This window comes from Chlamydotis macqueenii, chromosome 2 (genome assembly GCF_036417535.1).
Source record: "Chlamydotis macqueenii isolate bChlMac1 chromosome 2, bChlMac1.mat, whole genome shotgun sequence".
NCBI classification, from domain to species: Eukaryota; Metazoa; Chordata; class Aves; order Otidiformes; family Otididae; genus Chlamydotis; species Chlamydotis macqueenii.
In genome coordinates this window covers 103,647,366-103,668,987 of record NC_141557.1, presented here as the reverse complement: position 1 = coordinate 103,668,987, position 21,622 = coordinate 103,647,366, and the positions used below count along the sequence as shown (strand labels likewise).

Below are 21,622 nucleotides of genomic sequence, written 5' to 3'. Positions count from 1 at the left end.
TTTAAACATACATGTTAAAGGAAAAAGCATGCTGCTCTCAACAGAACATGCCCAAAAATATTTTTTTTTAAAAAATTATAATCTTAAGACTTACTCTTCAGATTTACTTTCCTCTCCAAAGCATGATGATTTAAACCTCTCCATTTTTGCTGCTGTTCTTTCCTTCAGTGTCCCACTGTACAGGAATTCCTTTCAAACCCACTTTCTCCCCTCTCTCAAAAAAGAAACCCACATTTACTTTCATATTTAGGCCAAGTAAAACTGCATAATTTTGCACATAGAGCTTATATATTACCTGTTGATTTCACTCCGTAATATTTATTATGATTTTTTTTCCAGCAATAACCTTTCTTTCACATGACAACATCTATAACCTTGTTCCTATTTTTAGTCTAGACTTCAAACTCATCTAGTTAAACAGCTCTAAAATACTTACTTCTACTCAAGAAATCTTGGCAAGTGAAGACTACCACCAAAAAGACTATATCTTTTTCTCATCACAAATATGACTATTATCTAATCATATAGAGTGCATCCTCAGCAAGTTCGTTGATTACACCAAGCTATGTGGTGCCGGAGGGAAGGGATGCCATCCAGAGGGACCTTGACAGGCTGGAGAGGTGGACCCATGCAAACCTCATGAAGTTCAACCAGGCCAAGTGCAAGGTCCTGCACCTGAGTCGTGGCAATCCCAGGCACAAATACAGGCTGGGTGGAGAATGGATCGAGGAGAAGGACTTGGGAATGATGGTGAATGAGAAACTCAACATGAGCTGACAATGTGTACTTGCAGCCCAGAAATCCAACCACATCCTTGGCTGCATCAAGAGGAGCATGGCCAGCAGGTTAAGGAAGGTGATTCTGCTCCACTCTCATGAGACCCCACCTGGAGTACTGCACCCAGCTCTGAAGGCCCCAGTATAAGAATGACATGGAGCAGTTGGAGAGGGTCCAGAGGAGGGCCACAAAGATAATAAGAGGGCTGGAGCACCTCTCCTATGAGGACAGGCTGAGAGAGTTCAGCCCGGAGAAGAGAAGGCTCCGGGAGATCTCACAGAAGCCTTCCAGTACCTCAAGGGGGCCTACAAGAAAGACGGGGAGAAACTCTTCAGTAGAGCCTGCTGTAATAGGACAAGGGGTAACGGTTGCAAAATAGAGGGAGGTAGATTTAGATTAGATATTAGGAAAAAATTTTCTACAATGAGGGTGGTGAAACACTGGAACAGGTTGCCCAGAGAGGTGGGGGAGGCCCCATCCCTGGAAACATTCAAGGCCAGGCTGGATGAGGCTCTGAGCAACCTGATCTAGTCAGGGATGCCCCTGCTCCTTGCAGGGGGGTTGGACTAGATGACCTTTAAAGGTCCCTTCCAAGCGAAATCATTCTATGATTCTATGATCTGTATACAAATTTTCCTGACACTTATTTTGTTGCTGTTCATAACATTCAGAATCACAAATAAATTATAACTACTTTAAGACTTTTTTCAAGCCTTACCAATGCAACAGAGTTCAGTAGTTGAAACTAAAAGAAAACTTCTAAATCTACTTACCTGACTGAAGGAAAGACAGATCTATGCTTTTCCTACAGTTTAAAGAAGACTGGAGTTTTCAAAAGACGTAATTTTGCGAGCAAAAACTTATTGCCTATCACATCCATGGACTTAGCTAACAACTAAGAACACTGAAAATAATAATGAAAATTTGGCTTCCCAACAACTGCAACATCTTGAATTACCTCTTTTCTGCTTTGTCAGGGTGAATAACCTGCCTAACAAGTTACTGTTCCCTCAGATACCCTTTCACACATGTATTTTGCCCTTGGGAGAAGATCTTGGATTTTGCCTCTTAGAGTTTCAGTCATTTAAAAAAAAAAAAAAAAAAAAAAAAAGAAAGAAAAAAACAACCAAAACAAAACAAAACCAAAAAAAAACCAAAACCAAAAAGAATCCCTGAACAAACAAAATAAAACCACACAACACATCTATTTTTCATCTTGCTTAAACTATAGTCACTTTATATTACCTCTAAATAGGGGATGAAGGCACACACAATACAACCTATCCTAAGTACAGATACACATCACTTAATCCAGTGTCCATATTTTTCCTACTTACTTAGCAGAAAAAAGCATCTTTCCCACACCTATTCCTAGTGATGATATCCACTAAAAGTAAATCCTAAAAATTACAGTGTCATTAGTTACATGGTTCTTTAGAAGCATTCAAACCAAAAGCTAAGTTATAACATAAGCTACTTACCTCAAGAAGACTTGTTAAATATTTCTTACAAATTGTGACAGGTTCAACTGCAGCAGAGTAGGTGCTCCAGGCTGGAAGTGCAGTAACATGAACCATTCCTCGTAATGTTCTCTCCAGTGAAGGAAGCCCGTAAAAATGCGGTGCATCTGTTAGCCTTAAGCATTGTAGCAGCTTCAGAGCCAGCTCAGTTCTGAAAGAGCCAGCAAGTTCCAAGCCCTCTCTGATTTAATTGTAAAAAAAAACAAACAAATCAACTGTGAATATGAAGGTATTATAATGAATCATTTTAGAAGAGGTCAATGCTTCATTCTTTTACTGTTAGTCTATGAGTTTCAGTATCTCAATTAGTTACTATTGCCTTACGCACAGAATTAAATGGAATTAAATTTGACATTTCTAGCTTCACCCAGGTTCTGAAAGCATAATATTGCATCAGATTATAATGGGGTTGCTTAAACCAAAATAGGACAAATTAAATATAACTCTAATTATTAAGGAGCATGTTAAAAGAGCAAGACATTGAAGATGATGGATAACATAATGAGAAAAGTTGCAAAGCTTAGTAGCTACATTTATGTTTGTTCTGGTTCAAGAGACAAGTTTAAAAATATTTCCTGCAAAATACAATCAATCTAAAACTCAGACAGATACAAAGTACAGGACTGTGAGATATAACTAGCAGGGATCTCTATAATCCTCCCTTTCCCAGCTGTCAAAATTTTGAGAAAATTAATAACTGTGGGGGAAGAATGAAGAAGGTAACAATTTTAAAAGTATCTTTACAAACAATTTTGTTGTGGCATTTAAATAAACAAATAGTGTCCGAAACTGCAATTTTGGTATCTCTTAGAATACACTTGGACAGAGAGATTTAGTCTGGAAAGACGTTGTATTAGAAACTTGGAGAAAAAAATCTAATAGAAATTCATTTCTATGTTTGCTTGATTGACAGAAAAGGTTGGAACTTCATGCTGGAAGTAGCTGTCATATATATGTCAAATAATCACTAATGTGCACTGATATACTGTATTAGGCCAAAAAGGAATTCAATGAAACTAAACATCTGTTGATATTTCAAATATTTCAAGATTTTACTTTGCTATAAATAAATGCTACAAAATCAACCAAGTTATCATTTGCCTGTGCAAATTTCCAGCAGTGAAAAAGAAATAGCCCGTCTTCTCCCTGCAACCTGTTTAATTATCATTTGCTGAAAAAGTGACCAGTAGTACACACTCCTCCAAGTTTCCCAGTTGATTTCCTAATTTTACTGTGAAAAGGTCTATCTAATGTTGATCTTCACTTTCAGTTTTACAATTTAAAATGTCTGAGTCAAGATATAATTCTACTCAAATTGTGACTGAGATACAGCAGCAGTAGGTATTACAATCCCCTGTCAGAATTACACAGGCAGGTCCATTTACACTGTACCTGTCAGTCACTGACATGGAACAAAATAACAACGTGTTAAAAAGACGAATGAGTTCTTTATCTAGTTGCTGTCTGACAGCAGTCTGTACTTCATCTATTTCATCCTGCACTTGGGATTCTGGTCGCACCAGGAGGCCCAAAAGGGATTTTGGCTTCTAAAAGAAAAGAATAAAATACAGTCACATAATGCATTGTTTAAATCCAATTGTAATACCCACACTAAAGCCATTTTTCTGTTGAGAGCTTGCAAATCACACACATTATAAATAACAAATTCCACTATCATCTTACTAAGAAGTATTTCTGTAAAAAGCACAGTAAGAAATTCCTATAATTACCAATTACTTGAATCTACTAAATGTCATAAAAGAAACTACTGCTAAGGCCTTTAAAATCTCCTGGCATTAAGCCATGATACAGTGTATTTTGAAGCATGAAAGATAAGTCAGTCAGTTATATTCAGCAGTAACCTGACATAAAAAATAGATCTCAAAAAAAAGAAAACATATAGTAGAAATACTAGTTCAAGATTCACTTGTATGTCTCAGTTACATAGTTAACCGCATCATGTAAGTATATCTAGTTACATGTACATATAAAGCTCTGCTCATGTAGTTCTATGGCTCTGTATAACCATGTTACCACAGTTAACTACACTAGAGCAAGGCACACACAGGTAGATGTTGTTTGCTTTGGGCAAATAAATTTTTGAGTTTAGAGAAACAATTCATATAACAAGTAAAGGAGAGAAGGAAATTTACTCTTTGTTCAAAGTTAACTTCCCCAAACACTAAAACCATAGCACTGACCACAAAGTAGCACACATTAATACTGCAAGATCTGCTATTTCTTGCTTTTGTTGAGAGTAGTTTTCCTTGAGTAACTCACCAGAAATAAACTAGCCAACCAGTTCACAGTTACATCATTTCTTACAGTCTACAGCTAAGTTCCTAGGTATATTCTTACATTTTTAAGCAGTGATTTCAGGATCCACTTCAGATGGTCTGACTCCAAACTGGATCTCTGCTCTCTAAGCAATTTGTTTAAAAATCTTAAGACATCTACTAAAAGCTTCTCATCTTCTGCAGAAGCTGGAAGCACTTGCAGAAACCTGCAATGCAAACAAAAATATTTACTTTCATACTTGTAGCACATTAAAAGACAGTTTAAGATCTCAGCCTAAGAGGACTGAAGTCACCTGCAAATGTGGAATTATATAGAGTCAATATGATATTACATATATTACATATAGCAAATATGGAATTATATTATGTTACATATATATTAAGTTATACATATTTAAATACTTTTACATAACATATTGTCTATATTAAATTATTATACTTATATACTATCATAACTTTATTATTATTACAATATTACATTGTTATGTAAATTAAAAATGTATTTACATATAGTAAACATGGAACTGCATATAGTAAGAGGTAGAGAAACCTGAACAGGGTCATAGACAGGAAAGAAAGTCCACTTATGCATTTTAAATAATCCTCATTTCAAATACAGCATTCTTATTTTTTGCCAGTTTTGTGTACGTAAATTACAGAAGCACATAACCACTGAGGTTGGAAGGGACCTCTGGAGCTCACCTGGTCCAATCTACCTGCTCATGCAGTGACACCTAGACCCAGTAGCTCAGGACCATGTTCAAGAGGCTTTTCAATACCTCCAAAGATGGAGATGCCACAATGTCTTGGGGTAACCTGTGCCACTGCTTGGTCACCTTCACAATAAAAAAGTGCCTCCTGATGTTCAGAGGGAATCTCCTGTGTTCCATTATGTGCTCACTGCCTCTAGTCCTGTCACTGGGCACCACTGGAAAAAGCCTGGTTCCATCTTCTTTATACTTACCCTTTAGGTACTTGTACACATTTATAAGGCCTGATCTCATCAGACACTAGCAATGAGATCCTCAAAGAGGTCAAAGTTTGCTCTCCTGAAATCCAGCACTGTGATCTTATTGTTTTGCCTTCCTCCCTCATCTCAGGATCCTGAACTCTACCACCTCATGGTCACTACAGTCAAAGCTGCCTTAGACCTCCATGTCCCTAACAAGTCCTTGCTTGTTTGTGAGCATGAGGTCCAGCAGAGCATCTCTCCTTCTTGGCTCCTCTGTCACCTGGATCAGGAAGTTGTCACTGATGCTCTCCAGGAACCTCCTGAATTGCTTATGCCCTGCTGTATTGTCCCTCCAGCAGATAAAGGGAAGAACATACATATATCAGAATCAGAGATGCATGGACAATCAATTCCATACATTTGAAAACATGAAAGCTAGGAAATTTAGAATTTAAGCATCATAATCTTTAACGAATTTTGTAGTCGCTGTGCTTACCTGTTTATTGCTTTCTGCCAAACAAAGCTCTTCAGAGTGCTTCCACATGACCCAGAAGTGCATTTTAATGCAAGTCTGTCATTCAGAACACAAAAACTAAGCCTAGCGAGGGCAGCCCTAACATCCCTGTGGGATACTGCTTGAATGATTGAATTAAGACAATCTTGCAGTCCATAATTTGTGTGAGTTATTTTGAGTATAAGAATGTCTTCTGAGGTTAGTTTTAGCGAGTCTAAAAATCTGAAAATGTATAAGAGAAAAACGATTAACAGTCAGTATCTTTACAAACCATTTCAGTGCATGTTGACTCCTTCACTTCCCAGACTGAATGAGAAGATAAAACACAAGTTGCCTTAAAAACTATTTTTGTTAACCAATTCTTTATCCTGCTTCTCCCTCTCCTATCTCCTCCAAAAAACTAAAAACCAACAACAATAACAAACAACTCCACCACATTTAAATCGTGACCTGTTTGGGTTCTTTGGAAAAATGGCACCTAACAAAATGTTACTTGAAAGGTGCCATTCACATTGCTTGTAATTAACTTTTCTTCCACGCTACTATACTCGGACTATACTATTTCTATTTTCCTATTTTCTTTTTAAGAGATTGGGTTTTTTTTTTTGCCTGAGGGAACTCAGAATGAAAACGATTTCTCAAATCAACAACTGGAAAGTTTTCAATGGCTCAGAACCATGCTGTTTACTAATAAAACTTGTAGGACCCCTTGAAGGACACACGCAAAAACTGAAAAGTTGTCAAGATGGACAGAGATAAAGATACAAGCATGTCAGTCCTATTAAATGAAGAATCATAGAATAGTTTGGATGGGAAGGGACCTTTAAAGGTCACCCAGTCCAAGCCCCTCTGCAAGGAGCAGGTTGAGTTCTGTATGCAAACTAGTCTCAAAGAGAGAAATGATGCTTAATCAAGAGCTAACCAAAGGATGTAAAGGGAATTTTCCTCATTATTTACCATAATCCTTAGTATTACCATTAAAAAGTATAATTATTTGAAACTTAAATCCTCAAGGAAAGAGAGAGAAGAGAAAAATTAAATCATGCAACTATAAAGGGGAAAAAAGGCAGTTGCCTAAAAAACCACAATAACTACAAGAAAAACAGCAACAGAGTCCATTTTAAATTGTTTGAAATGAGTCTGTCCATCAATAAAAGTCGGATCAAGCTCTAGACATCATGTATAAATGCAATTTAGGTAAAATATTAGCTGTGACAACATATCTACAAGCCTCTTAGGATGCAATCGTTTATGTTTAAAAAGACAGCACTCTCAAACCAGTAAAAACTTGAACTGTTGTTTCAAGTTGAAAACTTATTTAAACTTGATGGAATGCTAATTTACTTGAAATATATTGAGATTTAAAACCAAGATAAAATGGCTCACATTTCTGCTTCCTTCTCATAATTGATCAGTTGCAATAGGTTTTCAATCCCATGGTACCACGATAGATTCCAAGCCATCTTAAGCATATCTGACACAGGTTTCATAGTTGACATCTCTGAAGACAATGGCACCACAACAGTATTAGGGCTAACTACATGATGAGCAGTGATCTTGACTGGGAGATGATACCTAAACAAATAAGCAAATAAATTTTTAAAAGCCTTTGTTTTTGTTTTATTTTAAATTAAGCGCTCAATTAAAGCAAGCATTTTGAAACTCTTTTTTTAGAGAACAAAGACTTAGAGAAAAAACTCCATGCTTAAAAATGCAGACAAGTTTGGATTTAACATCAAGTGCCCTCCGATCTCCCACATCCCTACTTCAGGAAGGACAGCAAAAGGAAAGAAGAGAAATTAACAGTAAAAAAAAAAAAAAAACCAACAAAAAAAAAAAACCAAAAAAAAACCCCAAAAAACAAACAAAAAAACAAACAAAAAAAAACCCTACTCACACATACCTTCTAACAACAGCAACAGGTAAACTGAAGGAAGGTATGCCAGTATCATTAATGGTTATGCCATCAGCCCTGCAAGAGATTAAATTATAGTTATTATTTTCTATTTTAAACTTTGATTTTCTACTAATGCTACACTGATTATTTCTTTATTATTCAGATATAGTTGTATTTTTCCCTCCAGCTAGCTCTTCAGTAAACCATTGATGATTAATTTGTAGTAATAAATTTTTCTTCATGATTATGCGATATTAAGATAGTTCTTAGATCACACACGTAGAGAATACTTGTTGCAGATGTACTGCACATAAAAATGAAATTAAAGATAACATACCAAAGCACATGCTTGTTGCCCTATGTCTCTTAGAGAAAAAATATGCACCATAACACTTTCAGTGTATTTAATGTGTGTGAATTCTAAAAGTATATTTTTTCTGAAGTATACACAAATTTCAAGTAATAAAATGTCATAAGCTGAGGTCTGTTGTTTTAAGGACAAATGCTACACTTAAAAGCCAAAGCAAACATGAGAATTCTAATTAAGTTTAAAATACCAAGTCTACTGATAGCTTTTTCATTTGTGTAGTTCCCATTTATGGAAAAAATGGATTACAGAGCAATCTGAGTTTTTTGAAAACTAAAGTAAACTTAAAATTAACACTGAGGTACAAAGTATTTATACTGCAAAAGATGCCATGTAGATTTATACAGTATGCAACTCAAATACTGAAACAAATTTTTGGCCTACAAATACATAGTTTGGATATATAAAAGTTTGGGGCATAACTTGTTTGGATATATAAATAAAAACTTATTTTCATTAAAACCTTAAAATTGACTACAGAATATGCCATAAAAATTGGTTTTTCATACCATGTTTCTGTTCTTGCTACTTCATCAAACAAGAGAAGACAAAGCAATACTGTAGTTTCAGTTAAAACAGCACGATCATTTTGGAATATCAGCGAAACTGAATAAAATAAAGATATTTTAAAATGTGTTAGGCAAATATTGACATTTAATAACAGATAGGAGGACAGTGGTGAAAAAAACCGGATTTATAGAGTCATTTTGCCAACATCTTCCACAGATGCCACCACATGGGTAACGTTAGCACACAATAATGTATCTATTAAATATTAGAGACTCTTAAGTGATCCAAGGTTCTTAAGAAGGCTTTTAGTTAAACATCTAACCATATTTCACACATTTTCTTACCATGTATGTATTACAATTAAAATAGAATCTTTACCTCTGAATAGTAAAAGCAGTAAAGAAGACTGCTGTGCTAGGGACAGACGAACAACTGGATCAGCATATACAAGTTTGCGCAAGAGTGTTAGACATGGTAACATTATGGATTCCATAAGCTGCAGGAACAGAGAAAAAAAAATTAAACACAGCTAACAATTAGGATAATCTATTATGAGATGTTTAATACAAACTGGCATGCTACGAAGCAATACATTCCATCATTTATAGCAGAGAAACCTAGAGCTGTCTTAGACAAGCACATTTCACCCAGAAAATAACTGCATATTCATTAGAAAATATTTACTTACTTCTGGTTTTATTTTATTAGTAATTGATGGCCACTTTATTGGCCTCTGACATCACCACACAATTATAAGGTTTCCTTCCAAAATACGTATTTTTGTGAATTGTATATATGAGCCAACGGATTTCAAAAAAAACCCCAAATATTTATAACAATATGGGTTTACTCATTTTTTTTTTAATGCAAATAGCTTATTTTATCACATTCATTTTCTCGGTCTCAGTCTTTCAGATCAGGAAACCACCTCACTAAATGTTAAAGTATCAATCAACGGCCAAAAAATACAATCAAAGTCACTGCACCTAAGAATAAGATGACAGCATCTCTTTCATAGTACCATTACTTTGGCTGTCTGAGGTTTTACCTTTAAATAAACAAATAATAAATAATGAATAACAAAACCCTACATACTTAGTATGGAAAGAGTCTTTTGCACAGCTATATAGAAAGCCTTATTTATATGATGCTTTTTCCACCTATGTCCTTTATCCTTTTCTTGGTAGTCACTTTTCTAAGAACATGCAAGGCATTTTGTTTGTTTTTTTTTGTTTAGTTTTCTTTTCTATTGATTTTAGTATGAAATTAAAAAAAAAAAAAATCATTTGAGGGGAGAACCAGAATCTGGGCTAGACTTCCTCAGAAGAGTGTCCTAATGACTTATTTAATCAAACCTACATGGACTTTCTTTGACCTAACAAAACTTTAAAACTTTGTGTTTAGACTAAGCTATATCAAACAAGAGGTAAGCAATGCTCCTACTTCATTTATTTTCTATTGTGGTGGATAGCTCATCTCCATGGGAAGGAATTTGAACTGTCAGAGCTTGAGGAAGCCAAGGATGGAACCTCTGCAGGTTGTGTTCAAGAGACAGGAGTAAGACTGCTTAGTCATCTTGCAGAGGAAATATTTTACAGTTAATTTACAGAGCAGAGCATTTCAGATCCAAACTTCTATCAATACAGAGCCAACAAACAATTTTATGAATGCTAGCACTTGCAGAAGTGGACTTTCATATACAGCTGTCAGCTTACACTGTCCTACTGACTTGATCTAAACCAGTCATTGCTCAACATGCACAACTGTAGATGTCTCCTCTAAAATACTCTGCAACTTTCATCATGTAAAGTTTGAACATCCTGTTTAGTATAAAGATCCTATGTTCCACAAGCCATATATGCAAAAGAAAAGTGTCACAGCCCCGAGAGAGCTGTTGCCTGTGTGCTTCTTGGATTAAAGTTTATATAGGGCTAAAAACATTATTTTCAAGTTCATCTAGATTTTTACCTGGCTGTGAAGAATCTGCTTAAGGCAATATATTTCCCATGCTTGTATTTCTGTATTATTAAGTAATTATGCTAATACCTACTCACTATCCAAAATGAAACAAAACAACAGTAGCATTATTCTGTACCTCTAAAAAAGGTAAGATAATAAAAAACTGACATTAAAAAACCCTACAGTAAAAAAAAAAAACCCAAAGAAGCCAGTATTTCAATTCCTCCAAGTGGGTTTTAGTGGTTTACAAAAGTGCACATATTCAAGCTATCATAAACTACACTAGACACTCCTTAACGTTACAGGGATAAAATTATCTTAAGATACTGATAATCTGGAAAAAAATATTACCGTAACCAAAGAAGAATGTCATTTTCACTAATCTGACAAATAAGAGAAATTCCACTAAGTATCAAGGAGTTCTTTTCTATTGCACATTTTTGAGAAAGAAGTCATTACTAAATAAAAATTCTCATGGATTCTTAACATAACTCAAAGTTTGGACTGCTGGATTGTTATAACAATATTAGGAAAGGAAACTAAGAAATACACAAGAAGTTACCCAATGAAGTGATGCTGAGAAACTTACAGCTTAGATAAGCTTGCATTAAATGTCTTCAGATAATGAATTACAGAAAAATTCAAGCATCAGATTAGACATATTACAAAAATAGAAAGAGTGGTCAGCTACAGCAAATATACACTCAACTCTAAATGTGATATTATTTCCTGAGACTCTCCCTGGTGCAGTGATCTTCTATTGGTCAGAAAATTACTTATACCTGAAGCTCAATCTGACATACAGATTCCCATTTACAATAACATCTCCTCATTTTTAATTATAATTTTCTTCAGGACTTAAAGTTAGAGACTATGAAATACAATATAACACTTTTTTTTAAGGTAATTAAATTTTTTTTTTTTGGTCTCTACTGAGAAAACTTCACAGGAGTTCTGGTATATTTCTGAACCACACCAAATGCTAACTATTCTCATAGGTAGGCAAACCAATCTTCTTTCATTAACAGAATCTTAGAATTATCAAAAATAAAATAAACAAAATACATATTGCAATGACATTTGTTATTAAACATTTGTGTTCTGCACAGAATTAATGCACAAAGATTAGTGTTATAAGTGCAGAAAAAGGCAAATTCTACTACTGTCATGCTGTGCAATGCTTGCAGAAGAACTTGTAACAACAGTTTTACCTTGCCATCCACGTGTATACATTCATCGAGGTAAGCCAAAATCTTTTCTACCATACCTAATTTTTTCACAATGCCATGCATTTTGGTATCTGTAGGAAAAACAAAAGATAGCAAGAATCACTGGTTCTGCACCAATTTAATACTAAACTTCTTTCTGCAAGATCACAAGCCTTGGCTGTTAAGAACAAGTTTCCAAAATTGCTAATCAACAGAACAAGTACAGTTCTAGCTCTACCAAGGCAATTCTCTCCAAAGTCTTGTTATCCGACTATAGTGGCCTCTTGAACAGTAGATTCTTAAATATCTTACACAACTTCCCATAAGAACTTCATCTTTCACAATTACAGTGATGATCTGTGCAACACAATTTCAGTCAAACAAGGATTTCACTTGGAATATTTAAAAAGTTTTCAACAGTTTAATATGGAACTAAAAATGGTATTTACAAAAATTCAATCACCGTGAGAGTATTTTCCACTGAACTCATTTTTCAGAGCATCTGGTTTGAGATATTTTTGTCATTATTGAATATTCTATGTCATCTGGGTTGGCTGGGTTTGTTTGTTTGTTTTTTTAACTAATTCTGAAGTGATCCATCATAAGAAATTTGTCCTGACAAAGCTCCATTTTTCCTTTACAGTTTCATCCTGTGCTATGTTTCATAGTATCTTTTGAGATCTGAAAGCTTTGGCAGCCATAACTGAATTTTTTTTTACAATACAATGTAGACATGTCTTCATTTTTGGGATCATTTTTCTGACAAGAAAAATGTTAATTTTAACATTATCTAAGATCTCACCTTCCCATGGTGAAAAAATTATGTTCTATCATTATGATTTGAGTTCCTTGAAGGAAACACACTTGAATCAGTTTGAGTAGGTACAGTACAAACATCCAAGCTTGAAACTCTACAATTGTACTGAGCCAAATAATGCTCTATGCAAGACTGTTTACTTGCATTTTAATTCAATCAGACCTTTTTTACCAGCATTCATAATTCCTCCCCATGTGAGTAACACAATTGTAAAAAAAAAAACAAAAAAAAAAAAACACTTGTGATGTAAATTTATGATTACTCACGTAAATTATAAAGAGTGAAAGGAGGAACACTTCCCTTGTAAACATGTTAGATGAAGTGCCACAGGGAGTCTGCCTCTTGATATTAAAAGAGGGTACAATCATGGAAGCTCAACTTGAGTTTATTGAATCCTCATTCACACAAATGACATTTCAATACATTTTAACAGTAGTTACTACCTAGGCTAACTCAAAATGGAGGAAGAAATTCAAGATGATAGAAGAAATTCCCCACTAAGTATAAAACCCCTTTAGCTAGCCTGTAATCTAAGAATTAACTTTCCTAATTAAAATACAACACTACCAAAAATATAAATATATTTACATTGACCATTGCCTCCCTCACTCAAGACTGAGTATCTGAGTTAGCAGTAATAAAAAACTTGAAGTACCATTAGTTCTGAGACAGATCAACAACTTGACAAAAGTTAAAAAGGAAAAGCAGAAAAAAAAAAAAAAGCTCTTACAAAGCTTACAGAATTCAGCTTACTCCTCTATTACACAAGGAAGCTGTTTTTTTAAACAGTAAATTCACTACTTCTTATTACTGAGGGCAACAACAACAAATAATTGTTTTTCTATTTGAATTCATAGATTATCCACAATAGTGTTAAAATTCTGGCCCAACAATATACATAAAAATTACAAAAAGTACCGTTAGCAGAAACATGCAGAAAACCTAGCAAAACTGCAAGCGCACGCAATGATCTGCAAAATGATCATACATTTTCTGAGGAATTTTACCTTCTAAAATGATAGCTAGCTGCTCAGCTGCAGACTTTCGTAAAACTAGGTCAACAGCATCAGAAGTCAAGATGTCATACAGCTTTTCAATAGTTTCTGCCTAAAAGTAAAACTGTATTAGATTTACATCTGGTATACTGTTACAAAACAAAGTAACCAGCCAATTTCCTAACAGGAAGCAGAAAAGAAAAAAAGATCTAAATTCCTTATTAGAATGTATTTCATTAGATTCCACATGCATGTAAAAAGAAAGGATTAGGTTATAACCTCTTTAAAACAAATCTCTATTAATACCTGCAGAACATAAGAAGTCAATAGTTTCTACTGCACAGCAGAAGCAGATTTCTAACAAATAATGCCGAATTTATGCAGGACTACAGAAAGCTCAGTACTCAACAGAAATGCCAGAATACACTTCTAAGTCTGTGAAGGGGACTGACATTTTAATGGCAATAGGGCTAGAGAAATTTAAATAATCCTACATATCCATACATATTTCAGGTCCTAACTTTTTGAAAGGTGCAGGGGAGGAGAATAAATCAAGTGTACAGTGAGTGGTCAGAATATTTTTTTCAGAGGGGAAGCATCTTAGCATTTGTTTAACATACTGTTGATAATCTGAAAGCATTGAGGGTAAAGAAGGAAGGAGAATGGAGGGAAGACAAAAAAGAAAGAGGAAAAAAGAGAGAAAACTTTTCCCATAGGTCAAATACTTGTGACTTCACTTCACAAAAGCAGCAATATTAAGAAAACATATACATAAAATTTGTATCTGTTTTAGAATATTTCATATTAAAAATTATTCGTGCCTATTTCAATAAAAAATTATTTTGGGGGGAAAAAAAGCTCTATGTAAGAAAACTCAGACTGTACCCATGCACAATGAAATTGCTGTAAACAAAGCAGGCTTGTGCTCTCTATACTCAAGTTAAGTTTTACTCTTAACTTATCTATAGAGAGAAAAAAAAAAAAGAATGAAGGAATTTTTTCATACGGTAGCATAAAAAATACTGTTTAAGTTTAGATGGAAAGAATACATCAACAGATTTCTTTGTATGAAGCAAGCCAATTGGTATGAAATATTGCAACCTCCAGAAAGTGATAACTTCAGTGACTGGGCAGGCAGAAGAGAGATGATCAAGGACACAATATTTAGAGACAGATGACTCACCTTAAATATCGACTCCGTTTTATCATCCAATTTTAGCTCAATAGCTCTTTCTATAATAAACAAGTTTGAAGCACTGGAAAGCACACTACCATGAAGATGTGGGCGTTTCAGGTTTGCCCCTTCTTCATTCAAAAGATGGAATGTTAAATGTTTAAGTGCTATAGAACGAACCCTACAGAAGTGAACAAAACAAACACATAAAGTCCTCATATTGGAAAACTTCAGCTAGAAATTAATTAGTTTATAAAATTAATACAGTTGGGAGGAAGTTCTCACTCAATTCAATATTGATTAATCTACCTTTCAAATCAACCCACTGCATAATAATAAATTTTTTTTTTGAGTACATATTCTTGTCGTCAACATTAGACAATGTGCTGAAATGCTACTGAGCATTACTTACAACTGCTTTTTTGCGAAGAGAAGACGCAGAGCAGCCCGTAGTCTAGTAGTTCTAGGGAGAACACCCTCTCCTTTGTCAGAGGTCGTTTCACTCAAAGTGAGGATACAGTTACCTAGTTTATCTTTTGTGTCAGCATAACCCTAAAACAAACAAACAACAACAAAAAGATTATAAAATTAAAAAAACTTGCTTAGTAGCTTAACAAATGAGACAAGATAATTCCCTTTTTAAAGGCTAAAGGAGGGTGGACAAGGCGCAACACACCACCCCCCAAAAGCAATAACTTTTACGAAAACATTTATTTTCTGCAGATTAATACTCCTCCTCAAAAATAATTTTAAAAATTAATAAACAATCCTGCATACAAACCAAAACAAAGATTTTTACACAGCCCAGAGGTACTTTGACCTGAACTTTTAGCTTTCAGCCTGTTAACCTGCTGCTCTGTAAGTTCAGTTTCCATTTCAAGTTCAGTCCAAACAAGAAAATTACTTCAAAACATTAAATCCTACGTATTTTCAGGTATTTAATCAAAGCATTTTCACACACAACCAAGATAAACCAGAATCAGTTATGTCATCTAATGATACTGCAAACACTTAACAGTAAAATACAAGGCATTTTATATGCATCAGGTAAATATAGGCCTCTGGTATGCTCTGCTCAAGTATCTATTGTACGTAGCCACTAGAGGCTACAGTATTGAGAAAAATTCTACTCACAAAAACGAGAGCAGGGCAAATTCTTTCTCACATGTTTAGCCTACAGCTATATTAAACCCCCACCTATCTAATCTGGAATATCCATGGAAGATACGTATGTGGGTAATACAGCAAAGCTGACATTACTGGGTGAGAAAGCTTTGAAGTAACCTTTCTCCCACCACTTTCAAGTTCTCAGTGTATTTCCTCTGCATATTTTTCTGTCTGAGCTTTCCATTTCACAGTCCATCTTATTTGGAATTTCTTCCCATTTTTGCTTTGATTTTTGTGCAGTTTATGTAAGGGCTTAAGTTATACAAGCAATTTTCCAATTTATGGTAATACTAAGGTGCAGGCGACGAACAAATACGTAGCAGTGATAAGAATAAGTAGGTATAATGATCAAGAGTGAAATTTTTGGAGAAAATAAAAACTAAAATGTAAACTTGGATGTATTACCTAGGTTAAATAAAAAAAAAAACAGAAATAAGGCAAAAAAAAACAGACATCAGGAAAAATAGACATCAGACAGGTGCAGCAAAATGTCTAACCCAGAATACTAGAGGAGATCATAGAAGGGAAATTTCTAGCACTAGAGGAAAAAAACAATAAAGAATATGGATGGAGCAATTAGGCTGAAAATCAGACTGAGAAAGGCAAAAGTTCCCATTAGATCAAGCCAAGATAATGAAAAGAAAATTTACACATGCTTACAAATATGAACACTAAGGTCTAGGGATAATATTCACTGTTAATACTTCTAATAATATTGGAAATAAGCAAATTAAAAAATAAACATCAAAATATACAGAAAATACAGCTTACCCTCTTTACTATTTATTGAGCGCATACTTAATGAGAAAATGATAGAACCATCACAGAGGAGTTATAATTTTGAAATTTAAAAAATGTATGACATTTTAATAATTATTAACTCATTTTTAAAAGCATGCAACGTTTTACTCTACACTCACTCATATCTTCAAATAATTTAAGTTACTGTCAATACTTGCTGATTTCTACTACAACATTTCAAAGTTTCACATTCTAGTAATACCAGGCTAAAATTTGTCTACAAATTCAAAGTAGTAACTTTTACTGGCATTAGGACCCTAGTAAAACATTTCTCCATTTGAGATCTGACAAAACAAGTCTGTAGCTATATTACTGTTAATCTATTAAAAGTGTTGCTGTTTACAGGATTTCATACATCAAATTCAGATTAAAGCACACAGAAGTACCTGTAAAACAGGAATGATGGGATAAAGGGCCTCAATAAACTTGTTCCAAGTCAATACTGCCATTACTAATTGTCCCTGCAATAGATGCATCAGGATGGCCTTGGCTGTAGAGTTCACCTGCTCAATAACAAAAAAAAAAAGAAACTAATGCAACTGCTGATGCATCTAGGTCAGTTTGTCCATCCTGTAATTGGAAATGTTATACAAAAAGATCTCAAAGAGGACCTATAAACAAAATATTGTCACTGCAGAACGCTACTTTAAATTGACAATCATACTAAAGATTAAGTTGTTAGAAAAGCCTCTCAGAGAAAACACACAAACAGCTCTACCTAAACAGAATCCAATCATTTTCCCTTTAGAACTCTGGTTTGTCTCTTCTGAAATAAAATAAATCCTTACTTCAACTTATATACCTATTTGTCCCTCTATCCTGCAGATAAATCAAATTCTATGTCTTTTCTCTCTTGACCCTACATTTCCAGGGCATTTCATTCCCAGTCTTTATGATATGCTTCTGAAGATACAGGAAGAAAAAAAGACTTAAAGACTGTTCCATGGCCATTTAACCTTCTTGAGGAAAACAGGCAAACAAAGGTTACCAAATATTTCAAATTGTACATGAATTCATCTGAAGCTCTTTACCACAAAGGAAAAAAGGTGTTTGATACAGCACTTATACTGTATTAATGTATCCTGTACAGAGTATGTAATGTATAGTATATGCAATATTAAAGTATTTACAAGATAATATTATTACTACAATGGGAACAGAGGAAAAAAAAACAGTTTCTCAGAACTCACTCTTCCTTACACAGTGTAAAAACATCTACCTTTAGTAGCTGAATACCCACATTTTATGCCAGAGCTAAAAAACCTCTCACCCCAGGCAACAAGAACAACCTTCAATAATATCACTCTAGCTTATCTTTAAGGGACAGGATTTGTAAAATCACATGGCCAACCTTGCATACAAGGTTCTTTTCAATTTCTTCTCATTGTCACATGTCTGAAAGATTAAACCGACACTTCATGACAACTTAAGTAGCAGATACACATTCAAAAAGTAAAAAAAAAAATATGTTTGGATATGATCTTCATTATACATTTTGTTACAATAATAATAATAATGCATTATAAGGTAAACAGAACAAAATTACATAATTTTGTAAACATGCATTCTCTGTCTCAACAATCTTTTAAAAATCAACATCAGTTGAAGTCTATTTGTTATGCTTGACCAATCACTAAAAGAGAAAACTGGCAGTTTTTTTACTAAGGCATCCAAAGGGATAGTCAAATAAAATAACTGCTTTCCTTGGAAAAGATAAACTACATACAAAATACAAATACAAATACATAGCACAGTATCAGAGATATTTTACTTCTCCTTTTAAAATGATAACATATAAAAAATCATTTCTAAATGGAATTGTGCACAGTATTATGTTAAAAAGAAACTCATGGCAAGCTGGAAAAAAAGAAAAAAAGTTTGTTAGTCAATGTTCTTTCCTCTCTGACTGTAGGGCCTTATAAATCAGCTACAAAGTAGTTACAAATAACCTAACTCATTTTTCCCCCTCTTAGAACTCCCTAGTTACCTTTATAAGTAAGCTAGGAAATAGTGGATACATGTTAAGCATTCGCGCATACAAACGAACCCAAAGGAAATTTGGTCCTATTCTATCATACTATCAAACATTTCTATAATACTCAGGTAACTAAATTTAAACACAGATGTGTTTCTAGTGATTACATTTTTATAGCAAAGACATTGCAGATTAAAAATGTCTTTTTGCTCCTCAATCAATGCACACATTTCAGAGGCCATCCCACCTTTACAAAGACTTGAGACTTCAAGTTTTCCATAAATGCAAAGCATCATACATACTATTTCATCATAGATACATTTTATTAGGGCTGAATATATTACAGTAAAAGACTGAAAAACATAGCTTATTTCATTTTTCCTTGGTCTTTACTATATTTAATAGCATCCTATGCACAGAACATTATTTTTTCTCTAAATTCATCATCAAAAAAATATTTCCATTTGCTACATTTCACTGTCTGCATAGCTTTTCTACATACAAGAAATCATACATAGTCAAAAGTTCAGGTAAGCCTGAGATCTCATGGAGAATATCAACACCTACTTTGCATGCACATCAACTTACAAATATGGCTACTAAACACAGTACCTCATTCTTATCCTCCTGAAGGCCAAACGTACAGACTTCATATAAAACTTTCGGACAAAGAAGAAAATGTACTCCATGGCAGACTGAAGAAACGGGCTTCACAACATTATGAACACCTAAACATTCCTTCAGTAAAAATAAAGTTGTTTAGTTTTAAAGTTCAAGATAGTCTTTTACTGGATAACAAGTTCAGGTAGTGTATAAAACAAGATGTAATAGTGCAGACTTTCTCCATGCAGTTTTAAAAACTACAGTTCTGAAAGCTAAATATTACAGCCCTGGAAGAAACACTGTCGTTATAGACCATTGATTGAATATTTGTGTTGTTACACAGGACGAAGAAATACAAAATAATTCCAGTTTTATTTAAAATAATAGTGAAAATAAATTAGACAAACTTTTTATGTTGTTTGGTATTACACTAAAATAAGTAAAATCTAAAACAGGCAGGTAAAAATCTCACAAAAAGATATAAGTGTCACTCAGTGAAGACAGAGGTTTTTCTTGTGAAAGACTAGCTCAAATAACTTTGTACATTAGTAAACTGTGCTATAAGCACAGTAAGTTTAGCTGATGTCCATCATAGAAAATAAGAATTACAACAAAGTATTATATTTAAATAGAAAAGTTATTTTTTTGTGTGTGAGTCAATATTACTGAATACCTAAAATGACCTGATGAATATGACATTGCTGTTCTTAATACAGAGTACAGCCATACTCTTAGGAAGTTCACACACTTTATTCCTTGGGCTACTTTATAAGAAACTACGGCAGTAACAATATATCCATATAAAAAACAAAATAAACCCCCCAAAACAATAACAACAAATTAAGGTTTTAAAACAATATGTATGCAGAAGGACCTAAAAGTTCTTAAACACAACCTAAGCTTTTATACACAGGAAAAAAAGACGTATTTTTCTTTCACACTTTTTAGAAGGTCTAAGCAATTAAAGTGTAATCTAGGTAAAAATCTTTATTCTGAAAGTGTCAGTATTTTCTTTATTTTATTTATGGTATTGTTTTATTTTTTCTTCAGTAAACATCATTGCAAAAAGCAGAAAAGCAGTCAACCTGAAACTTGCTCTGGTATTAAAAAAAAAAAAAGAGAAAAAAACAAAGAGAAGTGAAAAAATCGCTATGAAGGAAATAGAATCTGTCCTTGAGGAGTGGGCCCATGTGATCCTCCTAAGGTTCAACAAGGCCAACTGCAAGGTCCTGCACATGGGTCAGGGCAATCCTCAGTATCCATACCGGCTGGATGACAAACGGATTGCAAGCAGCCCTGTGGAGAAGGACTTGGGGGTACTGGCAGATGAGAAGCTGGACATGAGCCAGCAATGTGCGCTTGCAGCCCAGAAAGCCAACAGCATCCTGGGCTGCATCAAAAGAAGCGTGGCCAGCAGGTCGAGGGAGGTGATTCTGCCTCTCTCTGCTCTCATGAGACCCTCTGCCCGGAGTACTACATCCAGCTCTGGTGACCCCAGCGTAAGAGGAACGTAGACTTGTTGGAGCAAGTCCAGAGGAGGGCCACGAAGACGATCAGAGGTCTGGAGCACCTCTTCTATGAGAACAGGCTGAGAGAGTTGGGGCTGTTCAGCCTGGAGAAGAGAAGGCTCCAGGAAGACCTTATAGCAGCCTTCCAGTACCTAAAGGGGGCTTACAAGAAAACTGGGGAGGAATGTTTTAGCAGGGCCTGTTGTGATAGGACAAGGGGTAATGGTTTTAAACTAAAAGTGTAGATTTAGACTAAATATAAGGAAGAAATTTTTTACAATGAGGGTGGTGAAATACTGGAACAGGTTGCCCAGAGAGGTGGTATATGCCCCATCCCTGGAAACATTTAAGATCAGGGTGGATGGGGTTCTGAGCAACCTGACCTTAGTGAAAGAGGAGGTTGGACTAGACGATCTTTAAAGGTCCCAATCGAAAAAAAATTGTGATATGAACCTCATTTCAGTAAACAAGCAAAACTGAACACCTGAATTATTTTCAAAAGGAAAATTAAATAGAAATATCTCTGTATAATAGCAGCAGTACCTGAAGTATAACCCAACCAAGTAGATTTAATACCAAAA

At 34.5% G+C, this 21,622-nt stretch overlaps 1 protein-coding gene across 5 annotated transcripts in view; it reads right to left on the bottom strand.

Annotated features, from left to right (window-relative positions):
* The window catches only part of RTTN (rotatin), an 89,410-nt gene that overhangs the window by 43,301 nt on the left and 24,487 nt on the right, over positions 1–21,622 (bottom strand). For 3 of the 5 annotated variants that reach the window (XM_086740554.1, XM_086740556.1, XM_086740559.1), the window contains 14 exons: positions 19,543–19,668; positions 17,342–17,461; positions 15,400–15,539; positions 14,997–15,168; positions 13,826–13,925; positions 12,005–12,093; positions 9,213–9,330; positions 8,834–8,930; positions 7,964–8,032; positions 7,447–7,635; positions 6,043–6,282; positions 4,656–4,800; positions 3,690–3,844; positions 2,259–2,478 (listed from right to left, as the gene is read on the bottom strand). In XM_086740554.1, the coding sequence (XP_086596680.1) occupies positions 2,259–2,478; positions 3,690–3,844; positions 4,656–4,800; positions 6,043–6,282; positions 7,447–7,635; positions 7,964–8,032; positions 8,834–8,930; positions 9,213–9,330; positions 12,005–12,093; positions 13,826–13,925; positions 14,997–15,168; positions 15,400–15,539; positions 17,342–17,461; positions 19,543–19,668 (1,980 nt within the window). The remainder of the gene's footprint in view (positions 1–2,258; positions 2,479–3,689; positions 3,845–4,655; positions 4,801–6,042; positions 6,283–7,446; positions 7,636–7,963; positions 8,033–8,833; positions 8,931–9,212; positions 9,331–12,004; positions 12,094–13,825; positions 13,926–14,996; positions 15,169–15,399; positions 15,540–17,341; positions 17,462–19,542; positions 19,669–21,622) is intronic. The other 2 variants (XM_086740558.1, XM_086740557.1) reach the window with 2 other exon arrangements.